Below are 21,553 nucleotides of genomic sequence, written 5' to 3'. Positions count from 1 at the left end.
TTCTTTAACCGTTCTCTTTTCTTTCTTCCTTTTATTTTTATCCCTGTGGTTCCATTCCCCTACTTATTTCCTCACTCCTCACTGTTGTGTGTAGCCCAGTATTCTCTGGAAGAAGGAAAGAAAACTCGAAGGAAGGAAGACGTAAAAAAAAAAAAATAAAAAGAAAAATAAAAAGAAAGATGGTTTATGCCCTTCTGGAGCTCCCTGCTGGAGTGGCACTCTTCAAGGTGGATGGTGAGAAGCGAAAGCTGAAGGCGCTGCTGCAGTTTAAGAGCACCGCGGATGCGCTGGCAACCACAACGCAGGTTGTCAATGGTGAACTCGCTAAGCCGGTGCGCAAGTTTCTCAAGAAGAACTTTGTGGAGAAGGAGATCACAGAGGAACTGGCGGTGGCAGATTCCAAGCTCGCAAAGGCTATTAAGGAGACACTTGCCATTCCCTGTATTCACGGTGATGAGACACTTGCCACCTTCCGTGCTCTGCGTGCTGGAGTGGATGAATTGCTGCAGGAGGTGTCTGCGGAACAACTGAATCAAACCGCCCTCGGTCTTGCCCACAACCTCAATCGCTACAAACTGAAATTCTCTCCTGATAAGGTGGACATGATGGTGGTGCAAGCTGTTGCGTTATTGGAAGATCTTGATAAGGAGATCAACAAGTATGCGATGCGGGCGCGTGAGTGGTATGGCTGGCACTTCCCCGAGCTTGCGAAGATTGTGAATGACAACCTTCTGTATGCGAAGATTGTGCTGGCGACCAAGACCCGCTTCAACGTGCGTGACACCGACTTCTCCGACTTTCTCGAGGAGGAGTTGGAGCAGAAGGTAAAGGACGCGGCGATGGTGTCGATGGGAACAGAGATCGCCGAGGAGGATATCGCCAACATCTGCCGTCTCTGTAGTGAAGTCGTCGCGGCCGCCAAGTACCGCGAGACCCTCGCCGCGTATCTCAGCTCCCGCATGCAGACCATCGCCCCCAACCTCACCACGATGGTCGGCGAGCAGATCGGCGCCCGCCTCATCCAGAAGGCCGGCTCCCTCCTTGCCCTCGCCAAGTACCCCTCCTCCACCGTGCAGATCCTCGGCGCCGAGAAGGCCCTCTTCCGCGCCCTGAAGCAGCGACAGGCCACACCAAAGTACGGTATTTTGTATAATGCCCAGGTGGTCGCGCGGGCAGCGGCGGCAAACAAGGGAACCATGTCGCGTGTGCTCGCCGCAAAGACATCGCTTAGTGCACGTATTGACTCTTTCGGTGAGGGCGATAACGCCCCCGCACTGGAGTACCGCAGTAAAGTGGAAGAGCGACTCCGGCAGTTTGAGGAGGGCGTGGCGTACGGACAAACAGGAAACGCACGTGGCGCTGGTGCTAAACTGCAGCAGAAACGTCCAATGGGAGCAGCGGCGGGTAACGGCAATAATAATAATAATAATGGAGGAGGGGCACCGTTCAAGCGGGCACGCATGGGAGACGGCGGCTTCGGACGGCGAAACTAAAATATCTCAAGCAGAGAAGAAAAACAACACCAACACCAATGACGACGTTGACACCAATGGGAAGGAGATGCAGAGAAGCATTCTGCAGAGGATATTGGTGAAAAAAAAAAAAGGGAGAAAAGGAAAAAAAAAAACAACAAATGAACACAAGGAAGAAAAGGAAGAACAAAAAAAAGGAAAGAATGGTGATTTACAAAAAAAGGAAAGGGGGAGAAAAGAAATACAGTAACAGGATAATCTGATAAGGCACACCAACGTGGAGGAAGAAGAAACAAAAAAAAATAATAATGATGAGAGAAACAGATAGGTGATTCAAAACTGCATCATCATAACAACATTTACAATAGTAGCAAGTGCTGTGATTGAAGGAAAACAAAAAGAAACTATAACTTCTTATTGGGTTCTCTTTTTTTATCATCATATGCTGTCGCTATTACTGTTTTTGATATTGTCGTGTTTGAGGTTGTTTCCTCGTTGTGGTTGTACTTTTATCAATGTTTTCTTGTTGTTGCTGCTGTTGGTGTCAAGCCTTTTCCTTCTTTTTTTTCAGAAGTTTTTTTCTTTTCTTCTTCGTCTCTACGTATAAATCACAGGAGGAAACCCCAACTCCTTAACTGTTTAATACGAAAAGGAAAAAAAAGAAAAGGAAAAAAAATCACACATGAACATGAAATGAGTGAAGATGAGAGTGAAAGTAAGAGTGAGAGTGTGAGATGAGGTGATAGTGGGTGGGTGGGTGGGTGAGAGAATAAGACCGAATGGAGAAAAAAGAGAGAAAAATATAGTGAGATATGAAGATGAAGATAGAGAAAAAACATATCTAAAAAAAAAGAAGGGCTATAAGGTATACGCATTTATATCTGTGTGTGTGTGTGTGTGCTCGATATCCCCTTGTTATATGAAATCTTTATATCTATCTATGTCTAAATCGCGACTTGTCTATAATAATTTCCTTTTTTACAAGGATGATACGTATAATGGATGAAAATTACCCACGCACCCTTTCACTTCCCATCTCCATTCTTTTTTCTTATTTTTTTTTTTGTTAAGTTCCACAACATTATATTAATCTCTGTGTTTTTGCCATCGTTTCGTGTGGCAAGGTCTGATTTTGTTAATAGTCGGACTCGCTGTATGTATCTTTTCCTAACCCTTAATAAGAATTTAAAAAAATGTATTTATGTTTCATATATGTATTTTTTTTTTTTTCCTCGATTTCTTAACAATATTTTGTTTTTCGTTACATAAGTGTACAGAAACAAGGGGAAAAACAAGATTTATCTTTCTATAACTGTATCTATACCATAATACTCTATTCCTTTACTCCCATCGTAGTGAAGGGAGAGAAGAGAGAAAGAAATAATAACGTTATACTTTGATTAAGTCTGTATAAATTGGTGTAGGTTCATCTAATTCACTTTGCAAGAGAAAGTAATGCTGCGCTATTCCCACACATTCCGCGATGTTCACTTTAACGGTATACAGATGCCACGCAAGTATGTTTCCATGGGTGGTTGGTGTGGCCCCGCATTAATTTTAGGTAAACTCGGTCTGCGTACCGAGGCATATCCCTTCGACTTTAGTCGCTGCACATTTGATGGAATTCTCCACTTTATTCGCAATGGATTTGAAGACGGCTTCTACCCGCCAGGACCACCGCCCTATCGGCCGGAGTGTGTGGGAATTTGGGTCCTCTACCGTGGGCAGCACACCGCCTTTGCACACTTTGATCTCAATAACGCAGATATACAGGCACAGTTCACACGCAAGATGCGACGTTGGGATCAATTAATAGATGATCCAAAGATGCCAGTAACATTTTTTCGCTCTATCGCTGCACGTGATCCAATGGATGAAATACGACTCGTACCACAAGTAGAAGAAGCCATCGCGGCCCGTAATCCATCGCTGGATTTTCGCATTGTAATGATTGCACATGATCAGGGATTTAAGGCCCGTAGTGTTGAATTTGCACCACTATCTCCACGTGTTTCCCTTTGGGCACTTACCTATACACGAGATACAAACTTCACCCTGTTTGATCGGGCACAAAAATCCTACACCGATATTGTACTACACAGTATTGAAGAAGAAAATTGGCCACTAAACCCCAATAAAATTCCAGAACCTGTAGGATTACAGGAAACAGAAGCCGATTATGTACGTCATGTTTTGTACAAGAGTGATGGATCTACTATTCCATTTACATCTGTAACAGCGGAAACTTTCCAATGGCGTAGTCATAATAACATTGCCCTCATTGACGGTGTAGCAAGTGTAGGAGGTACATGTACGGGCATAGGCAGTACTCAATGCATTGACGGTCGTTGTGCTTTTTGTGGTAACACAGATTATCACAGGGCAGGACGTCCTTTTCGCACAGAGCGTCCCTTTACTAGTGAAGAAGATCAATTGATATTAGTACATCTTTACCGTATCCTTACTGGCGGGGATAAAGTTGAGGCTGTTGAAGATTTGGCACACCAAATGAATCGTGGTGCCTTTGAAGTCATTTGCCGCATTCAGTACCTTACTAATTCTAGTGTCAAGATCATGGACTATACAGAGGAATAATAATAAAAAAGACAACTAAATTGGTAAATTATTTAGTTTCTTTTTTATTGTATTTTCTCTTTTTTCCTTATTATACTTTTTATTAAAGAAGATTCTTGTACTGTCCATTATCTGTGGTTTCTTTTTTTTGTTTTCTTGCTCTTCTTCCTTTTTTCCTTTTCTTCTGAGAGATTGTGAGAGAAATTTTATTGGACTATGTGTCTCTCTGGTAAAAACAAAAAAAAATACAGAATCGGCACTATTATTTATTATTGAATTTATCACTAAAAATTTTCGTCTTAAAGCGTAAATTTTTGAAGGCCCTCCTCTAAGGGACTTTCAAACTCCCTTTTTTCTCTCTTCAACTACATAGTGGTAATACAGAACAAAGAATCAACATTGAACCCACGGTGGAGATTGATACACTTGTAATGTTGACGTTAATATGGGTAACAGCAGCAAGAAAAAAGAAATGATGAATGAAAAGACAAAATACCATCTTTCACCCCATTTTTTTTTTTTTTGATGTTTTTGGTGTTGATGGAATTCAGGGGAGAAGAGCAAGGCAGAGATAATTCCAGTTGGATAAAATTGATACCCGAAAGAAGATACTTTCTCATTGAGATGTTCTAGTTTGTTTAGTTGTTGAGTTTATTGCTTTTTTTTTACCTTTTTGGATGCGGATTTGAGAAAGTGATATGTGTTTTCTTATTTTTTGTTTCCTGTTTATTTATTTTTTTTTACTCTTTCTAGGAACAATTCTTAAATCTTTGGGCGCTGCAAAAAAAAAAAAAGAGCCTGTACACATATCTTTTTATTTATTCAAAGTGATTTCCGTTATTTCAGCTTCTCTGTTTCCCTCTTATTACTCTTTGGAATGTGATGTCGTGCCCGGTGGTGGTTATTGATAATGGAACGGGATACACGAAGATGGGCTACGCCGGGAATGAGGAGCCAACGTACATCATACCTTCTGTTTACGCCGATAATGAAACAGCCCGGCGGCTTTCTAATGATGTATTTGATGATTTAGACTTTTATATCGGAGAAGAGGCCGCGGCACATGCCGGTTCATGCAGTATATCGTATCCTATTAAACACGGTATTGTGCAGGATTGGGATAAGATGGAGCGGATGTGGCAGCACTGTATATATAAATACCTGCGAGTGGAGCCGGAAGAACATGGGTTTATTCTCACCGAACCGCCTGCTAATCCACCAGAAAACCGAGAGTACACCGCTGAAGTCATGTTTGAGACATTTGGTGTAAAACAATTACACATTGCCGTACAAGGGACGCTCGCACTACGGGCATCATGGACATCAGGGAAGGCGCAAGAACTTGGAGTTGCTGGAAACGATACTGGTATTGTGATTGATTCTGGGGCAGGTGTTACACATGTTATTCCTATTGTAGATGGTTTTGTGATGAATCAAGCTATTCATCATATTCCACTTGCTGGCAGAGATATAACAAACTTTGTATTAGAGCGACTACGTGAACGGGGTGAACCAGTACCACCTGATGATGCACTTTTATTAGCACAACACATAAAAGAAAAGTACTGCTATATAGCTCGTGATATTGCAAGAGAATTTAATGTATATGATAATGACCTTCCAAAGTACATCACGAAACATCATGATGTGAATAGTAAAACAGGGCAGTCATATACAGTGGATGTTGGGTATGAAAAATTCCTTGGTCCAGAGGTTTTCTTTCACCCAGAAATTTTTAGTAGTGAGTGGACAATGCCATTACCAGAAGTCATTGATCAAGCTGTGTGGTCATGCCCTATCGACTGTCGACGTCCACTTTATCGTAATATAGTACTTTCTGGAGGAACAACAATGTTTCCAAAGTTTGATAAGCGGTTACAAAAAGATTTGAGAACTATTGTTGATCGTCGGGCGAAAAAGTATATGGCAGCATCTGGAGATCCCAATCGACAGATTTCATATGAAGTAAATGTAGTATCACATGAACGACAACGATATGCCGTGTGGTATGGGGGAAGTATGTTAGGGACAAGTCCAGAGTTTGCCAATATAGCGAAAACAAAACAGGAGTATGAAGAGTATGGTCCATATATTTGTCGACAGAATAACATGTTTCACTCTATCTTTGAATAGTAGTCTGTTCTTTTCTTTTCTTTGTGATATTAGTATGGTGCGTTGCTCTTTTATAAATTTCTTTTTTTTTTCTTTACATGTGTTTATATTTGTGTTTTTCTTGAAACTCCCTCTGTTATCGAAAGACGACCAAGAGGATAATAAAGAATCATGGCGGAAATATATTTATACGTATCTATTTATTAAGAAGGAAATGATTGTTTAAATATGAAATAAATTCACTAATTTTGGTCTTTCTTTCTTTTTTGTTTTTGTACTTTTCTTTGGTGGTGGTGGTGGTGGTGTGGATCATAGCACCAAAAGACCAGTGTATAGTAGTACAGGGTTGTGTATCTCTGTGTAGTATACAATCTAATACAACACACAAACACATACTTCTATACATCTATATACATCTATACATATAATTAAAAACAAATTGAAAGAAAAAAAAGCAAAGAGAGTAAGGAAGACGGTTCCGCCTCTATCATTCTGTTCACTCTTTTCAAGTAAAGAGGTATCGGCGGCATTTCGTGCATTAGATGAGCACGCACTCTTTGATCGTCTCTCGCCTCTCTTTCACGTGAGTCGACGGCAGAACAACAATTCATCTGCCTCACCAACAAAAGTGGAATTATCCGCACGGCTTCATCGTCTGTGTAATATAAAAGAAAAGGAATTATCGGGGCGAGGTGTTATTCCTCCGCCTATACTGCACATCTGCCATGGTCTGGAGACGGCCGCCATGCAGTTTGCACAACAGGCTTTATTACACCCACACATTTCACGCATGGCCCGCGCAGAGTTTCTCAACAACATTAGACGCCGTTCTGTCTTTCGCATCTGGCGCTATCATCGCGGTGTGGGCTGTCGGCCGCACTATGATCCCGGACTCTGCACCGCACTGTTGCTGCCGTCACCCACATCGGGATTGGAGGTGAATTTGCAACAATCACTGCCATCTGTGCCGGGCCGGCCGGGGAATTATCGCTATGATGAGGCGGAACAAAAAAATAAAGTGGATTCACTGCCGGGATGGACGGCGCCAACTTCACCAAAGGAGGAGGATGACACTTTAGTGTTATCGGGGGATATGATGCGAGTGTTATCAAACAACGCCCTTCCCGCCGTTCTTCATCGTGTGCGTGATGATTGGGCCACCGGCAGTGAAACCGTGCGGTACAGTTTTGTGTTGGAGTTGCGGCCGGCGGAGCCGCAGCGGTGGTACAAGTTAGCGCAACAGCAGCAGAAAGAGAAAGAGGAGGAAGAAGAAGGATGTTTAACGAAGGAATAGTTTGGAATGAAGGATTGTGTGTGTCTCTTTCTCTTTCTCTTTGGGAGAGAACAGGAGGGAGGAGAGATGATGTTAAAACTACAACCAACATGAGGGAAACGAAAAAGAAATGAAGGGGAAATGTGTTATGATTTTATTCTCTGGAGGGATGGAAAGAGAAGTGTGTGTGCCTGTGTGGTATTGTTGTTAGTGGTTTTGGTGTTGATGGTGCAAACAATGTAAATCGAGGATCAATTCGTTGTTTTTTTTTTTCTTTATTGGTGTATTTCTATTACAAATGTATATATATATATATATATATATATATATCTTTTTTTGTTTTTGTTTTTGTTTTTTTTTTTTGACAAAAAAAAATAACATCTGTTTTCGTTTTTTGTTTGACACACGTGCATATTCCCTGCACTGGAAAAGTGAGTGGGGGATCTCTGTTGATGCTGCACCTCACCCCAACCTTTATTCAGGCGATCAATGCGACTCCAGTAGATCAATTGAGACATGCCGCTCACTATGTGCTTTCTTCATTTCAAGGGAATAATGATAATGTCAATAATACTGCTATTGATTGCCAGTTCAATGATAATACATTAAACCCATCGACATCAACAAAATCAACATCAACAACAATAGGAACAGGTACACCAGAGACATTGGATGCTGTTGCGTGCCTTTATTCTAAGGCGGTTCGATATCAATATGATGGGGTGACATTTCGTGAAGCACTTCTCTCTCTACCAATCCAGAACCAAAAGGCCGATGTACTTTCAGATGTTTTTGAGGTTGCAGTTGATGCACTTCAGAAAAATAACATAAGTGTACAAACATATCCCTCATTCTTGCCTCAACTAACAGGTGTCTCGTGGAGTCTATCGCACGAATTACGTGATCGCACACGTACTCCCATTACACCATCGATGCCTCTTTTTGAATTTCAATTCACTACCAACGGTTGTGGTATGACGAAGACTACTAAAAATAGTGGAGTTGTAGAGAGAGAAGAAAAGGGAGAGCATTTGGTGAGTGTTGCATTTACACCAGGGCAAGCGGAGGATTTGTTGTTGGCATTGCACGACATGATTGCTGAGGCAGAACGTCTTGCGGAGTGAAATGATAGTGACTATGATAAATAGTGAAAAAGTACTGTGAATTGTAGAGACTCTTAAGAAGAAAAAGAAAGAAAAAAAATAAGCATAGGCATTTGCTTTTTTCTTTCTTTTTTTTCCCACCTTCTATTGCCTTTGAGTGATTGAATTGGTTGGTAGAAAGAAGGACGGGTGGTTTGGTGTATTTGTTATTATTACTTTATTATTCTCTGTCTCAGTCACTTTTATTGATGCTTTTCTTTCACCTTCTCTTTTTTTTTTTTTTTTGATATACGTGTTTACGGGTGAGGTTATCTGTTAATCTCTTTTGGTGTTATCGCTATTTCTTGCTCTACAAATGTTTCGCTGTACATTATGGTGAAGGACATGGAAGAATGTAAATAAATAAGTAAATGGCTCTCATTGCTGCGCTGTTTCCCATGATTAACAATTCATTGTTGATGTTTTTTTTTTCATCTCTTTTATGTATTTATTTCATGTTTGTCAAGTTTAGCGTCGAAAAGAAACTCGTCGCCCCATCCTTCTTCACAGAAACTGATCCTTACACATAAAGTGTAATATTATATTATATATATATATATATATATATATATATATATACAGATAATATTACAATACCTAATATTCTTGAAGGAAAAAAAAAAGCAAAAGAAAAAAAATCTGTTTACATCCATTCAATTGAATCTTCTCCAAGTATGTCTTTCGGACGTCCGTATGGAGTAAAAACCGCTGCCGCCCCTTCGGCTGTTTCTCCTGTTCCCACCGCTAGTAATACAATGATGGGTAACAGTAGTCCTAATGTAGGCGGGGATGTACGCCCTCCACAACGGAGTGCCACACGCCCTACAACATCCTTATTAACATCTACTCTTCCACGGACGCTGAGTGCCGCAAGTGCAGAGAAACGCACAGGTGCTGCGATGAAAACAATACATGGAGGCAATGATAGCATTACACACATTCTTCAGCGCGAGTTGTGCCATGCTGCCATGCGTAATGAACCCAGTTCAGTTGGTACAGCGCATGAAGGCGGCAGCAGCAGTAATAATGGGATGGACTACACCGGACCACTTACCCCTGATAAGATGCAAAGTGCACTTTATATGATTATTAAGAAACAAAACTCAGAATGGGATTCGAGACGTTATTCTCTCTTAGAACAACGGGATATTGAATTGGTCCGTAAACGTCGACGGATGAATGCTGGTGCTGTACGAAACAGTAATCGATCTACAGAGACGTGCAGCACTCTGTTGAATAGCCTTCTTGAAGAATCCAGGCGAGAATGGGGACAATTGTTGTCCACACGTGTAAATGCACTAAAGCGTGAGGTGCGACGCGGTGATAATGGCAATAACAATAATGATGATACAGACAATGGAGATGTAGAGTGGTCAGCCCTCCGACTTTACAATGTACTGCTGACCGGTATTAACAGTAGCGCAACAGAGACAATGTTGTATAAACTACAACTTATTCATCCAGATAGCTGCAGTGATGCTATTGATGCGTTCGGTCTATTAACAGTATTCCGTGCGCCTATTCAAGAGTTAATTACACAGCATGAAACACTTGCCCCAAGTCTTACCACACTGCGACACTATTTCGCCGCCCTACATCCATCTAACGGTTCGCCAAAAGCTGCATCGTACACGGAACCTTCTTTGCATGATGCGGAGGTGAATCTTAATGAGTTTCTGCAACACGGTAGTACACCAGAGGCTCTTGCAAAGGCACTGCGAGGAGTTGTAAGTCCCTCACTACGACGATTACTGTATGCAAGAGCATTACAACTTCCACTCACTGTAACCGATGGTGGATCACTCTTTGGAGGACGTGGGGAATTACAGGCTAATCAACACGGAGACTTTATTGCAGGAAACCTCTCCTTTGCGACTAAATACTCTCGTGATAAAGTAAAACGTCGATCGCACCACAGTTATTCTACAAAGAGTCAAGAGTCTACAGCAAAACTCTTGCAAGCTATAGTTAAAATAGATAATCTACAGTCGGTGGGTAATAATGATAGATATTTCATTTTTTCAGATGAGACAGAACTCTTGGGAATTTCCCTTGTTCTAGACAAGAGTATACCAGATGTACGTTTGGGGAGTACATTACGTCAGTTGGGTCGTCCACAACAGTTGATGGATTCATACTTGGTGTTTCTAGAAGACTCTACGGCTGAAATGTCTCCACAACAAGAACAACAACGTGAAGAATCAAAGCAAAAGAAACTCCTGAAAACACCTCCTTGTGGATTTTTCCCTCTTCGAAATTCCACAATGCTGATTGCCCCTCTCTGCTATGTGACAGGTGATACCGTGGAGCAGTATGAACTCGTCGCTGCATTCTTTGGACAGTTGTGGAGTCGTATTCAAGGCCCCACACCGGAACTACTGCAGTGTTGTTGGGTGTTTGAGTCTTTAGTCACACGTTTCGCTGCCGGCGCCTGTCTGCACGCCACACGCACACTCCGCTTTCCACCACTGCGTTTAGCGATGCCATGGATGGTCTCTGCGTTTACGGAGGTGCTGGAACCGGCCGAGCTGCTCAGTTTCTGGGATCTTCTTCTTTCTTATCATGTGGAGGAGATGTTTAGTGAACTCGCGGCGCTCTCCCTGCCGGTGGATGACAGTGCGGCGGAGCGCAGCGAAGTGCGATGTGTTCCGTCGGCGTTGTGGCTGCTCCCGCTGCTGGCGGCCGCTCTGTTTGTTTACAGAGCCCCGCTGGTGGAGCGGTGTGGGACGGCGGAGGAGATGCTGCTGGTGTTTAAAGAGTCCCACCACATGCGATGTAGACCACTCCTGCAGTATCTTCTCTTTATGGCCAAGTGAAAAGAGAAGGAAAAGAAAAAGAAAAGAGAGAATGTTTGAGTTGGGGTGGAGGAAGCGAAAGGAAGAAGGAAGAAAAAAAAATGAGGAATGATTCATTATGCTATGCTTGAAAGAAAGAAAAAGGGACCCTTTCATTGTTTTCCTTATCCATTATGTGACCATATTGGAATGAATGAGAGTGATATATATATATATATATATATAATCTTTTTGTTTTCTCTTCTCCGTTTATTTGCTTTTCTTATTTTTTTGTGTTTTACTTTTATTCTTCGTTTCATTTCTGCAGTCTTGCAAGGTTTATTTCGCTTTGTTTCCCTTTTTTTTTCACCATTCTTTATTTGCTCCTTCTGTGTTGTTTTTCCACTTCACAGAGGTTTAGGGTATTCTTCCCTTGTTCAAAATATATTAATCTGTATATGTATTAATACTTTTGTTCGACGATAGACATTTACCTCTCTCACTCTTTGTATTCCAGCTACATATATATATATATTGTAGCGTGTGCTATATCTGTACATTATGTCTATTGAAGAATTGAGACGTGAGGTTGAGGAGCAGGAGTCTTTCGTAGAAAGTCTCCGCCGTGCAAAGGCACAACGTGAAGAATTACTCACACAACTGCGAGAACTTATGCAATGCGCAGAGCCAAAGTTATTCGCAGAACTAAACGATGATGTACACGATCTCATTTGCTCTCTCACAGAGAAGCAAAGGAACGAGTATACAACAACCCATAAAGATCTCACAGACTCAGACACAGATGTTAAGGATTTGTCAGGGTTACCTCTGTTCAGTAAAGAAATGGAGGAACGAATTATGCAGGAGGAAGAACCTTCTTTTCCCGATCATCCAATATTATTTTTAGAACATGACGGAGGGGGAAAACGACGGAGTAAGAAGAAGAAAAAGAAGAACAAGGAAAGTGAAATCGAGAGAAAAAAGACACAGTATGTGGATCCATGTAGAACGGTGTTTTCTGCGAGAGAACTCATTGCAAGAGATGCACTCTTAGCTGCTGTAGACGCCATACAAATTGAGTGTAAAACATTATCGGTAGAAAACAATGGAGACAAGGAAGACGAAAAAATTCCCATTTGGTTGAATGAAGAAAACGAAAAAGAGAATATAGACGAAGATCCATACTACTCGGATGACTTTGAATAGTTTCCTGTTATAAAATACGGAATGCATTTTCAAGAAGTGAAGCTGATGAAATAAAAAGGTAACATGTCTATTATTATTATTATTATTATTATTATTATTATTATTATTATTATTATTATTATTTACTCTATTTCTTTTAATATTGTCATGAGTTCATTTTATTCTTTTTTTTCTTTTTAATTATTCTGTTTTTTTTTTTTTTTTTTCCTTCCCCTTCTTTGAATCCACAGAGACGAATAGTGTGGCGACAAATGGGTATTGGCTGCCGTGTGCCGCTCTTCCTCATACTTGATATTGACAACACACTTCTCTCCGCGTGTAATCGCTTTTCTGCGGGGTTTCCATTCACTTCTACCGCCACATTCGCACAACAGCAGACACTGCGGTACCACGAAGCTGAACGTGGGCAATGTATGCGGGCGTGCACGATTACTCTCCGCCCACACCTGCGTGAGTTCTTACAACTGCTAGATGGAACGCTAAGCACATCACGGGTGAAAGTGCGGGTGGGGCTGTTTACACGTAATACATCATCATATGCAAAGGCTATAGCAGAGCAGGTATTGCAACCATTGATGCGAGAATCGTTGGCTTTTATATTTGATGGTACACACTGTACGTGTGGAAGTGAGCGGAAGAAACCATTAAGTGTTTCTCCACTTCCAGCCACCTCACTTCTTATAGATGATAGTTGTTCTTCTTTTATTGCAGATGAGTTTTTTAGTGGTCGTGGGGCTCTTGTGCAGCCATTCTTTAACGGCATAAGGCCATGGAGTCTGGAAGATGAAATAGATGATGTACTATCCTGCAGAGATTTTCCATTTCAAACGTCTGATTCTAACCCGTCTTGGAATAATGATCTTATTTTGTACGATCATAATCATAACGAAAAGAAGGGTGTGGGTGAGGATTGGTGTAATGTTTCACTCTCTTTGTTACTAAAAGAATTTGTGGCATTCTGGCACAACAACATTAACTATTACGAAAGTGAAGAAAAAGTTGTAAACTTACTGCAAGATCCACGTGCCGCACGTTACCGCGACTGCTGGTATAATTATCATTCTCCCATGGAGGAACGTGTGCTATGTATTTCTTAATCAAATATTGCCAGTGTTCTATAATTTTATCGTCACAATAACTATGTTTTTTGTTGTTTTTGTTCACAGTAAGAAACTCTTTCTTTTATTTGGCTCTTCTTTTGGGGTTTGCTGCATTTATAATTATTACCAATAATAATTTTTTATTTGAACTTCTTCTTTTTGTATTATATATGCCTTTTATTGCTCCAGAGAGTATCTATATTATACGTTAAATTGAAGGTATATTCTTTGTGCCACAGAATCTTTTAACCCTTTCAAAAAGAAAAAAAGTACTTTTTTTATTATCCGTCGTTTTTCCCCCATTTTTTCTGTCTTTTTTTTTTTACTTTCTTGTATTTTTGTATATATATTGATTCACTTTATTCTTATTATTATTCTTAATCTTTAGGCAAAAAGGTCACTATTATTTTCACGTACCCGTTTGACGTGGTTGCCGAATTCACCCCCGTTATTTCTAGAGACAGCAATAACACACACAAATGCTCTCCAGCGACACAAATAACCCGCGTGAGGACTCCGTGTTTCTCACTGTGAAGGGATTTATCCGCCGTGCGGGCTGCGGTGGTCCGGCCTCAGTTGTGGCACTCCTGCGGGAGTTCCGTGAGTTGGAGGAGGAGGGGCACGCACGTGGGGAGAAGGGCGTCTCGCGTAAACTCTTCATGGAATTACTGCAGGACTTTGGGGTGCGTCTCAGTGAGAGTGAAGCCGCCTACGTGTGTGCGGCCTTTGACGATGACCGCGATGGCTACATCACATCCACTCGATTTGTGCGGCACCTAACGGGATTGAATGCACGTCGACATAAGGCCATACTGCGGGCGTGGGAAGTACTGCCAAAGGATGCAAATGGGGAAGTGTCGCGAACAGAACTTCAGGAGCGATACGCACGCAGTGGTACTCGAGGGGATTTCACAGCAACCTTCTCCACCGCACACGTTGGAGAGAAACAACAACAACATCATCATCATATGGGGAGCAGCAATAACAGTAATAATAGTACTACTACTACTACTACTACTAAGAAGACTAGTGATAATGATGGTGTGAGTTTGGAGGAATTTATTGCGTTCTACGCCGCCGTAAGTGCAGAAATTGCGGTGGATGAAAAGTTTGAGTTGTACATGCTGCGTGAATGGGATGCGGATGCGCCAGCACACCCAATGATGAGTGAAACACATCGTGAATGGGGTCCTGATGGTGATCCGCTTGCCATTACAAAACCACTTTTTGTGCAAGACGCGCTTAACACTTCTTCAGCTACCACATCTCGGCACTATAATTACACCCATATGCAGCGGGTTCACCCGTACGTGGAACCACTGCCACCGCTAGAACGGGATTATATGAGTATCACAAAGCGAGATTTTCGTCCTTTTACAGAGGAGGAACGTGTTAAAGCAGACACACTTTGTTACCGATAGAAAAAAAAAAGGGTGGATATGTATATATATATATATATATATATATATATATATATATATATATATATATATATATATATATAACTGTGATTATATGCTTATATTGTGGAAACTACAAAAGAAGCAAAAAAAAAAATGGAGAACAGAATGAGAAATATATTGTAGGAAATAAAAGTATGTACTATGAGGCTTATTGAAAGAGAAAAGTGGCAAGAAAGAGACTGGAAAGGAGGGTCAGCTCTTCTTTTTCTTTTGTCGTGCTTTTTTTTTCTCATTTATATACCCCTGTTTTTTTTTCTTGTTTTTTGTTGCTTGTTGAACCTCTTTTTTTTTTAAAGAAATTCATGTTGCTATATGTATCAAAGGAATGAAATGAACAGGTCAACTGAATCCAATACTTTTACTCTTGTTTTTTTTACCTTTGGTTTAATATTATTGTCTTTTTTTTTACGCTTTGATTCACGCTTCGCCTTCTTGCTTTTTTTTTCTATCCCATCCTTCTTCTTGTTATTGTTATTGTTGTTCTTGCATCTTTCGGGATGTAAAACAACGAACAAAATACTAATGGCAAAAAAAAATGAAGAAAAAGTGTGTTTATTTCGATTTAGAGGGGGCAGAAAAAATAAAATAAAAAAAAGAAAATGCGTATTGCAGAGAATACTGCCAAGATACTTTCGAACGTACCCCTCCCTGATGAAGTTGCTGTAGTACACCGTCAGGCTGCCATTGTAGATATTGGGAGTTGCACCACCCGTGTTGGTTTTGCTGGCGATGACACACCTCGCCTTGATGAACCTACGTGTGTAGTGAAAGGAACTGGAGAGGGATCTTCGTTGTGTTTGAAAAAGGCATACGACTGCCGTGATAAAGAGACTGTCTCTCCTGTTGTGGTGGATGGTGAGCTGGATTGGGATGCTATGGAGCTATTACTGCGTCACCTGGAGGAGGTGTTACACCTAGGTTCAAAGGATCTCCACACCCCATTACTATTAACAGAGAAGGCGCTTGTACCACGAACGCAGCGACAGCGACTGGCGGAATTACTAATGGAAAAACACTCTGTTTCTTCTCTTTATTTTGCCCCAAGTCCTGTACTTTCGCTATACGCGGAGGGCACCTGCACGGGTCTCTGTGTGGAGATGAGCCACGATGCCTCTCACGTGGTTCCTGTCTTTCAGGGGTATCCGTTATTTCACGCCACCCACGCCCTCCCCTACGGTGGGCGGTTCCTCACAAATTACATGATGAACACCGAGCCGCCCCTCTCCGCCATTGTCCACCCCAATCACCACGTCGACGTCTGGAAATATCTGAAGGAGAAGTACTGCGAGACGTGCCCGAATGCGGCGGTCTTTGCGACTCTGCAGAATGGCGAGGCCGCGGCGGTTGGCGGAGTTCCCCGCGAGGTCCACCACCGCCTGCCCGACGGGACGATCGTGACGCTCGGCCCCAACCGCCTCCGCCCCGCCGAGTTGTTCTTCGACGCCGCCCTCCGGCCTCCACCGGCAGAACCCGCGGCGATTGAGGCAGTCGAGCGGCTCCCCACCACACACACAAACACAAACAACATCCACACCACCAACGCCGCCGTTCCATCCACACTGCACGCACTCGTCGCAGATGCTATAGGGAAGTGCGATCGTGATCTAGCCCCAGCCATGTATGGCGGTATTTACCTCGCAGGAGGTACTTCGCGTCTGCGAGGGCTCCGACAGCGTCTCGAAGCGGAACTCGTCGCCCACACCGATGGTGATCCCGTTGTTTTTGCTAGTCCAGAGCGTCGCAATGCCGCCTTCGTTGGTGGATCCATCCTAGCGTCACTCCCAACGTTTCAAGGATTTTGGGTTACAAGAGCTGACTATGATGAGTGCGGTTCTGCTGCCGTTCTCCGTCAGTGCTTCTAGTATTCATACTTACACTCACGGGACGGGAAACGGAAGAAGAAGAAGAGTATGATGATGAGCTGGTTTTCTAACGTATTACCATTTACGTGCAAATGCAATATGTTTATCTTGTTATGAGTGTTGGTATAGATTCGTGTGTTATTTGCTTTGCAATATGTACAGGATAAAATAAGGAACAAAAGTTGACCTCCTTCTTCCCTCTTTTTTTTTTTGTTACTCGTTCGATGAAATAATCCACGTTTGCTGGTTTTCCTTTCTGCACTTTATTGTTACTCGAGATTGCAAATATAATTTTCTTAACTTCTTTTTTTTTTTTGGATTGGGGTTTCTCTCTTTTCTCTTGTTTTATGCATTCTCATCGTCTCAATGCAACACAACATGTATATTTATTTACATATTATGCCATCTATCTATGTTTACTCGTGTGATCCCTACAAGCAATAATTATAGGGATAGGATTGTCTTATCCAGCGAACAAATACAGAACTCATCTCTTGAATGGAGCCAATTGAAGCGGCCAGGGTGAGGAAACCGCAACGTACCAGCTCTGTGCCAGGTAGTCTGACACGGGCTGCATATAGACGTAGTTTGCCGCGCTCACTTGTGGATGCTTTATACGGTGCCCGAGAGAAATTCGAATGCTACAAAAAGAAACTACAGGCTGAAAATCCAATGAGGCACATCCCAGAGATGATTAGTATAGGCACACAGACGGTTGACATCATTGTACAACAGGAAGATCAAAAACAACAACAACAACAGCAACAGCAACAACAACCGTCAAAAACATTGGGGTCAGTTCTCAAAAAAATACTTCCGTCAAATGTGAACGCGAAAAATGGTTATAGTGGCTCCACAGAACGCGGATCTTCTGCAGATGTGAATTCCGATACTAGTAATACTACCACTCCTGCTATTCCTACTTTTACTCTCACCGATACCGAAACCACTACCAATACCAACACTACGACTACAACTGCTACTGCTACTGACCCTTTCTGCATTCCGTACGACCCAGAAATTACACCACTTGCTATGAAGCGAAAAAGACATGTGGTGAATCGCTGTCCAGAAAAAATTGCTGTCTTTCTTAAAGATCTCTGTGAAATTGTTGCCAAAGCGGTAGCTGAAGCTCCTCCACGTACAGCTGCTGCTGCCACCGCATCTTCAGCACCGTCGGCAACGGGGTCGACAAAACCCAAAGGTGGTGGTGGGTCACAATTTAACTCTCGTACTTTTGATGCCCTGAAAGAATTGTGGGAAGATCGACGAGATGCACCCATCACCGTTTCTACCGCACTTGGTCGTCAGCGTGGTCTCTTTGGTGGAGTGGAACGGAAAGAACTTCATCACCTTGTTATTTCTATCCTTAACAGGGTATCAAACGATGCAGAGAAATACCGTGAAGTGAAGAATGAACTTTTACGGCTACCCATCCCAGAGGCAAATGATGCTACATTGGCAAAAATTGTCAATGTGTTTTTCACGAAAGCGGTGAGGGAGCAGCACTTTTCCAGTTCATATGCTGATTTAGTTGCGGCACTATGTAAGGTGCCAGAGGGACAGCGAATAATAGGCGATAAGGCACAAAGCCTTGAATACCGTTTACGGCAACAACTCCTCCAGCGTTGCCAAGCTGAGTTTCGGCAGTTAGAAGAGCAGAACATAGAACGTGCAGAGCAAGGTGGTGAGGACCGCACCACACAGTTTGCAGAGGAAAGTTTTAAGGAGAGACGTGATCGTGTCTGTGGTATTGTGCAATTTGTTGGTCAACTCTACCTGCGACACATTGTAACGGAGAAGGTAATTGAGGATATTCTCGTCACATCTTGTGCTGGATTGTACCGTCGTGAGGGAATTCGTGTCCCACCGCCTTATGTACCAACGGAAGCTCAAATGGATGAGACTATTACACTACTTGCTATTGTCGATAATGTTTTTTTTCGAACCGCGTTAGGGTCAGATATGTTGCCGGAATACACTAAACTTCTGGAGCATTGGTCTACACATCACCCTGTTCCCCGTATTAGATTCCTTCTCCTTTCCGTCATTGAGAAGCTTCATAAGATCTTGGCGGATCGCAACGCCGCTCTAGCAGCAGTATCACAACAACATCAACAACAGCACTCTGTAGTTGACCGGCCATCGCCATCACCACAATCACTTCATCCAACACCACAATCAACACCACGACCACAACAGTCATCCCCACCATCCCCTCCACCACAGCAGCAACAACAACAACGGTCACCATCGCAACCACAATCCTTACCAGCGCAACCATCACGATCACCAACTTCCACTCCAAATCCACAATCACAGACTCAACAACAACAACAACAACAGCAACAGCAACAACAAGTTCCGCCAGAGACAAGAAGGGTTTCAAACAACTCTGTTCCTATGCGAACTCTTGGTATCGGCAGTGATGATGGCTCTTTTACATCAACTGGTGGACGAAATGCAATAACGGCGTCAACTGACATGTCACCAAAGGCCAAGCCATTGGTGTTTGTAGGCGGTAGGCCCATTCCAGCCCCGCGCAGTGCAGCTTCCCGCCACAGCAGTTTGACGTTAGGAGCCTCGGTGAATTCCATCGCAAGTTCGAGTGATTCAGCCGTAAAACAACTGGCAACTACAGAGAATGTGGCGCGCTACATGCAAACCGTCTCTCTCTCACGCCACAGTGTGGATGAGGTGACAGAGGAAATAATGAACAATTTTGTGAGTGTTACGTCAGTTGTGGAAGTATGGACAGAGCGTTGTTTGAGGGTTGTAAAGGCAGTGCGAGACCGTGCGGTGTATGGGGCTTTTCTTGCTGCACTTAATCGTTACCATAAGAACACACTTCGGCCAGAATTGCGTCGCATTGCCATGTCTGTCTTTGTTCACGCTGTGCAGGAGAAACTACACGAGGACCTCGCCCTCTTTAGGTACTGGACAGAAATGATTTGCAGTGATACGACTCGTGAGGTACTTGACGAGGGCCTACTTAATCAGGCATTGCAGTACCTGTTGGAAAACGACACCACCGCCGTTCGATTATACCTTCGTGATGTAGCACGACAGATGAACACCTTGACATCAGCTGCGGCCAGCACAACAAGAGGAACAACAACGGGAATAACAGCGCAGGGTTCCGCTGCTTTGGCGCAACAGCAAGAACAACAACAACAACAGCAACCTCAGTGGGTACCAAGTGACGAAGGGAGTCATTTTGTGCGTTACCGTCCTCTTCAAGTTGTGCATCACCATAACGTAAACAGCAAGCACAACTTTGAACTTACCACTGTGAATTTCCCTGATGTGCGTCTCGCTAGTGTTGAGATTGATGCTTTTTGTGCGTTGCTTACTGGTACACCGTCAAAAGAGCAACTGTTTGATACTTTACGTGCTTCCCCACGACTACGCTCACCATTAGTAGCAGCTGAAGTTCTAAGTGCCATTTTACACGCGGAATTATGCAACGATACGACAGCGTTTGTGGAGGATAATTTAGATCTTCTCTTTCTTGTTAGCGACGGGGTTGAACGAGAGACGCGGGAAATATTACTTGTTGCTGAGTTGTATATCACATTGAAGAATGACCCGGCGGAGACATCTTGGCCGCTTTCTGCTGGTTCACGTGTAATGGCAAAGTTGGCGGGGCGCATCATCTCTGATGAGACTCGACTGCGGGCGCAGAACTACTTTGGACCACGTGATGAACACCTACATCACTACATTGGTACACAGCCAGTACAACTTCAACTGCGTCAAGGCGGAAATAATAATAATAATAATAATAATAATAATAATAATAATAGTAATAATAATAATAATAATAGTAATAATAATAATAGTGGTGGTGTTGGAAGTATCAGCAGTAACAACAATATCCACGGCAATAGCCATAATACGAGTCACAATAATAGCAATAGCGTCAGCGCCACTCGTCGAACTACAGTCCAGCGCCGCTAATGTAGTGTAGAAAAATTATAGACAACCAGAGAGATTGAGGTTTTATTTTTTTCTTTTGTTTCTTAAAAAAAAAGAGAATGACGTGACAGCGCAACGAGTAAAAGGACTGCTACTGTGGGTTCATCATAACATGTACACACAGAGGGAAAAGGGGAAAAAAAAGAGTCGGTATACAAAAGGGACACACAGAAAGGGTTCGGGTACTGAAATAAAGAAAGAGCGAAAAAGAGAGAGATGGGAGATGTGGGTTGAGGTAGGTTGGGCTACTGAAATTGTCATTATTCTGGCAAAATGGAAGGTAGAAGAAAAAAACAAACAATGGGATAAGAAAACGAAAAATAAAAATAAATTAAAATGAGGCAAATTCGCTAACTCACAGGAGAAACAGATACACATTGGTAGACAGAAAAAGAAGAAAAGAACAACATATAAACAAAAGATGAGGGATTGATCGAAAAAGTATTTGGTCCTGTCCTCGTCAGTACTCTTATTGTTATTATCATTGTTGATTCGGTTGCCGCTACCTCTACCATTTACAAACGTGAAGAGCTGGGCAAATAGTGTGTGTTTTTTTTTTTTTCGTCTTTAAACAGCATGCGCGCTTACTTTTTTCCC

At 42.5% G+C, this 21,553-nt stretch overlaps 11 protein-coding genes across 11 annotated transcripts; all 11 read left to right on the top strand.

Annotated features, from left to right (window-relative positions):
- Nucleotides 1-179: 179 nt before the first annotated feature.
- On the top strand, nucleotides 180-1,493 carry LSM04_002114 (Nop domain; the record flags this gene model as incomplete). Its single annotated transcript, XM_067333457.1, has 1 exon — nucleotides 180-1,493. One exon carries the CDS (start codon nucleotides 180-182, stop codon nucleotides 1,491-1,493), a length of 1,314 nt encoding a protein of 437 aa, XP_067194286.1.
- A 1,434-nt stretch (nucleotides 1,494-2,927) lies between these two features.
- LSM04_008869 (Protein of unknown function DUF1796) lies at nucleotides 2,928-4,067 on the top strand (the record flags this gene model as incomplete). The annotated part of the gene is made up of 1 exon (XM_067333445.1): nucleotides 2,928-4,067. One exon carries the CDS (start codon nucleotides 2,928-2,930, stop codon nucleotides 4,065-4,067), a length of 1,140 nt encoding a protein of 379 aa, XP_067194429.1.
- An 861-nt stretch (nucleotides 4,068-4,928) lies between these two features.
- On the top strand, nucleotides 4,929-6,179 carry LSM04_002824 (Actin family; the record flags this gene model as incomplete). The annotated part of the gene is made up of 1 exon (XM_067333433.1): nucleotides 4,929-6,179. The coding sequence occupies one exon, from the start codon at nucleotides 4,929-4,931 to the stop codon at nucleotides 6,177-6,179; it is 1,251 nt and encodes a 416-aa protein (XP_067194299.1).
- A 150-nt stretch (nucleotides 6,180-6,329) lies between these two features.
- LSM04_004771 (Oxoglutarate/iron-dependent dioxygenase) lies at nucleotides 6,330-7,452 on the top strand (the record flags this gene model as incomplete). Its single annotated transcript, XM_067333421.1, has 2 exons — nucleotides 6,330-6,350; nucleotides 6,676-7,452. 2 exons carry the CDS (start codon nucleotides 6,330-6,332, stop codon nucleotides 7,450-7,452), a joined length of 798 nt encoding a protein of 265 aa, XP_067194345.1.
- A 431-nt stretch (nucleotides 7,453-7,883) lies between these two features.
- Nucleotides 7,884-8,555, top strand: LSM04_000690 (uncharacterized protein; the record flags this gene model as incomplete). Its single annotated transcript, XM_067333409.1, has 1 exon — nucleotides 7,884-8,555. One exon carries the CDS (start codon nucleotides 7,884-7,886, stop codon nucleotides 8,553-8,555), a length of 672 nt encoding a protein of 223 aa, XP_067194251.1.
- Nucleotides 8,556-9,247: 692 nt separating this feature from the next.
- Nucleotides 9,248-11,389, top strand: LSM04_008866 (uncharacterized protein; the record flags this gene model as incomplete). Its single annotated transcript, XM_067333398.1, has 1 exon — nucleotides 9,248-11,389. The coding sequence occupies one exon, from the start codon at nucleotides 9,248-9,250 to the stop codon at nucleotides 11,387-11,389; it is 2,142 nt and encodes a 713-aa protein (XP_067194428.1).
- A 519-nt stretch (nucleotides 11,390-11,908) lies between these two features.
- Nucleotides 11,909-12,553, top strand: LSM04_006809 (uncharacterized protein; the record flags this gene model as incomplete). Its single annotated transcript, XM_067333387.1, has 1 exon — nucleotides 11,909-12,553. One exon carries the CDS (start codon nucleotides 11,909-11,911, stop codon nucleotides 12,551-12,553), a length of 645 nt encoding a protein of 214 aa, XP_067194391.1.
- A 251-nt stretch (nucleotides 12,554-12,804) lies between these two features.
- LSM04_003083 (FCP1 homology domain) lies at nucleotides 12,805-13,650 on the top strand (the record flags this gene model as incomplete). Its single annotated transcript, XM_067333376.1, has 1 exon — nucleotides 12,805-13,650. The coding sequence occupies one exon, from the start codon at nucleotides 12,805-12,807 to the stop codon at nucleotides 13,648-13,650; it is 846 nt and encodes a 281-aa protein (XP_067194306.1).
- Nucleotides 13,651-14,132: 482 nt separating this feature from the next.
- LSM04_000746 (uncharacterized protein) lies at nucleotides 14,133-15,074 on the top strand (the record flags this gene model as incomplete). Its single annotated transcript, XM_067333365.1, has 1 exon — nucleotides 14,133-15,074. The coding sequence occupies one exon, from the start codon at nucleotides 14,133-14,135 to the stop codon at nucleotides 15,072-15,074; it is 942 nt and encodes a 313-aa protein (XP_067194252.1).
- Nucleotides 15,075-15,715: 641 nt separating this feature from the next.
- LSM04_003611 (Actin family) lies at nucleotides 15,716-16,978 on the top strand (the record flags this gene model as incomplete). The annotated part of the gene is made up of 1 exon (XM_067333354.1): nucleotides 15,716-16,978. One exon carries the CDS (start codon nucleotides 15,716-15,718, stop codon nucleotides 16,976-16,978), a length of 1,263 nt encoding a protein of 420 aa, XP_067194315.1.
- Nucleotides 16,979-17,476: 498 nt separating this feature from the next.
- Nucleotides 17,477-20,938, top strand: LSM04_000078 (MIF4G-like; the record flags this gene model as incomplete). Its single annotated transcript, XM_067333343.1, has 1 exon — nucleotides 17,477-20,938. One exon carries the CDS (start codon nucleotides 17,477-17,479, stop codon nucleotides 20,936-20,938), a length of 3,462 nt encoding a protein of 1,153 aa, XP_067194235.1.
- Nucleotides 20,939-21,553: the final 615 nt, after the last annotated feature.

Source organism: Trypanosoma melophagium, assembly GCF_022059095.1.
Source record: "Trypanosoma melophagium isolate St. Kilda chromosome Unknown ctg12segment0, whole genome shotgun sequence".
Taxonomy (NCBI): Eukaryota; Euglenozoa; class Kinetoplastea; order Trypanosomatida; family Trypanosomatidae; genus Trypanosoma; species Trypanosoma melophagium.
The sequence above is the reverse complement of the archived record's forward strand: the minus strand, read 5'-3'. Positions and strand labels throughout refer to the sequence as shown.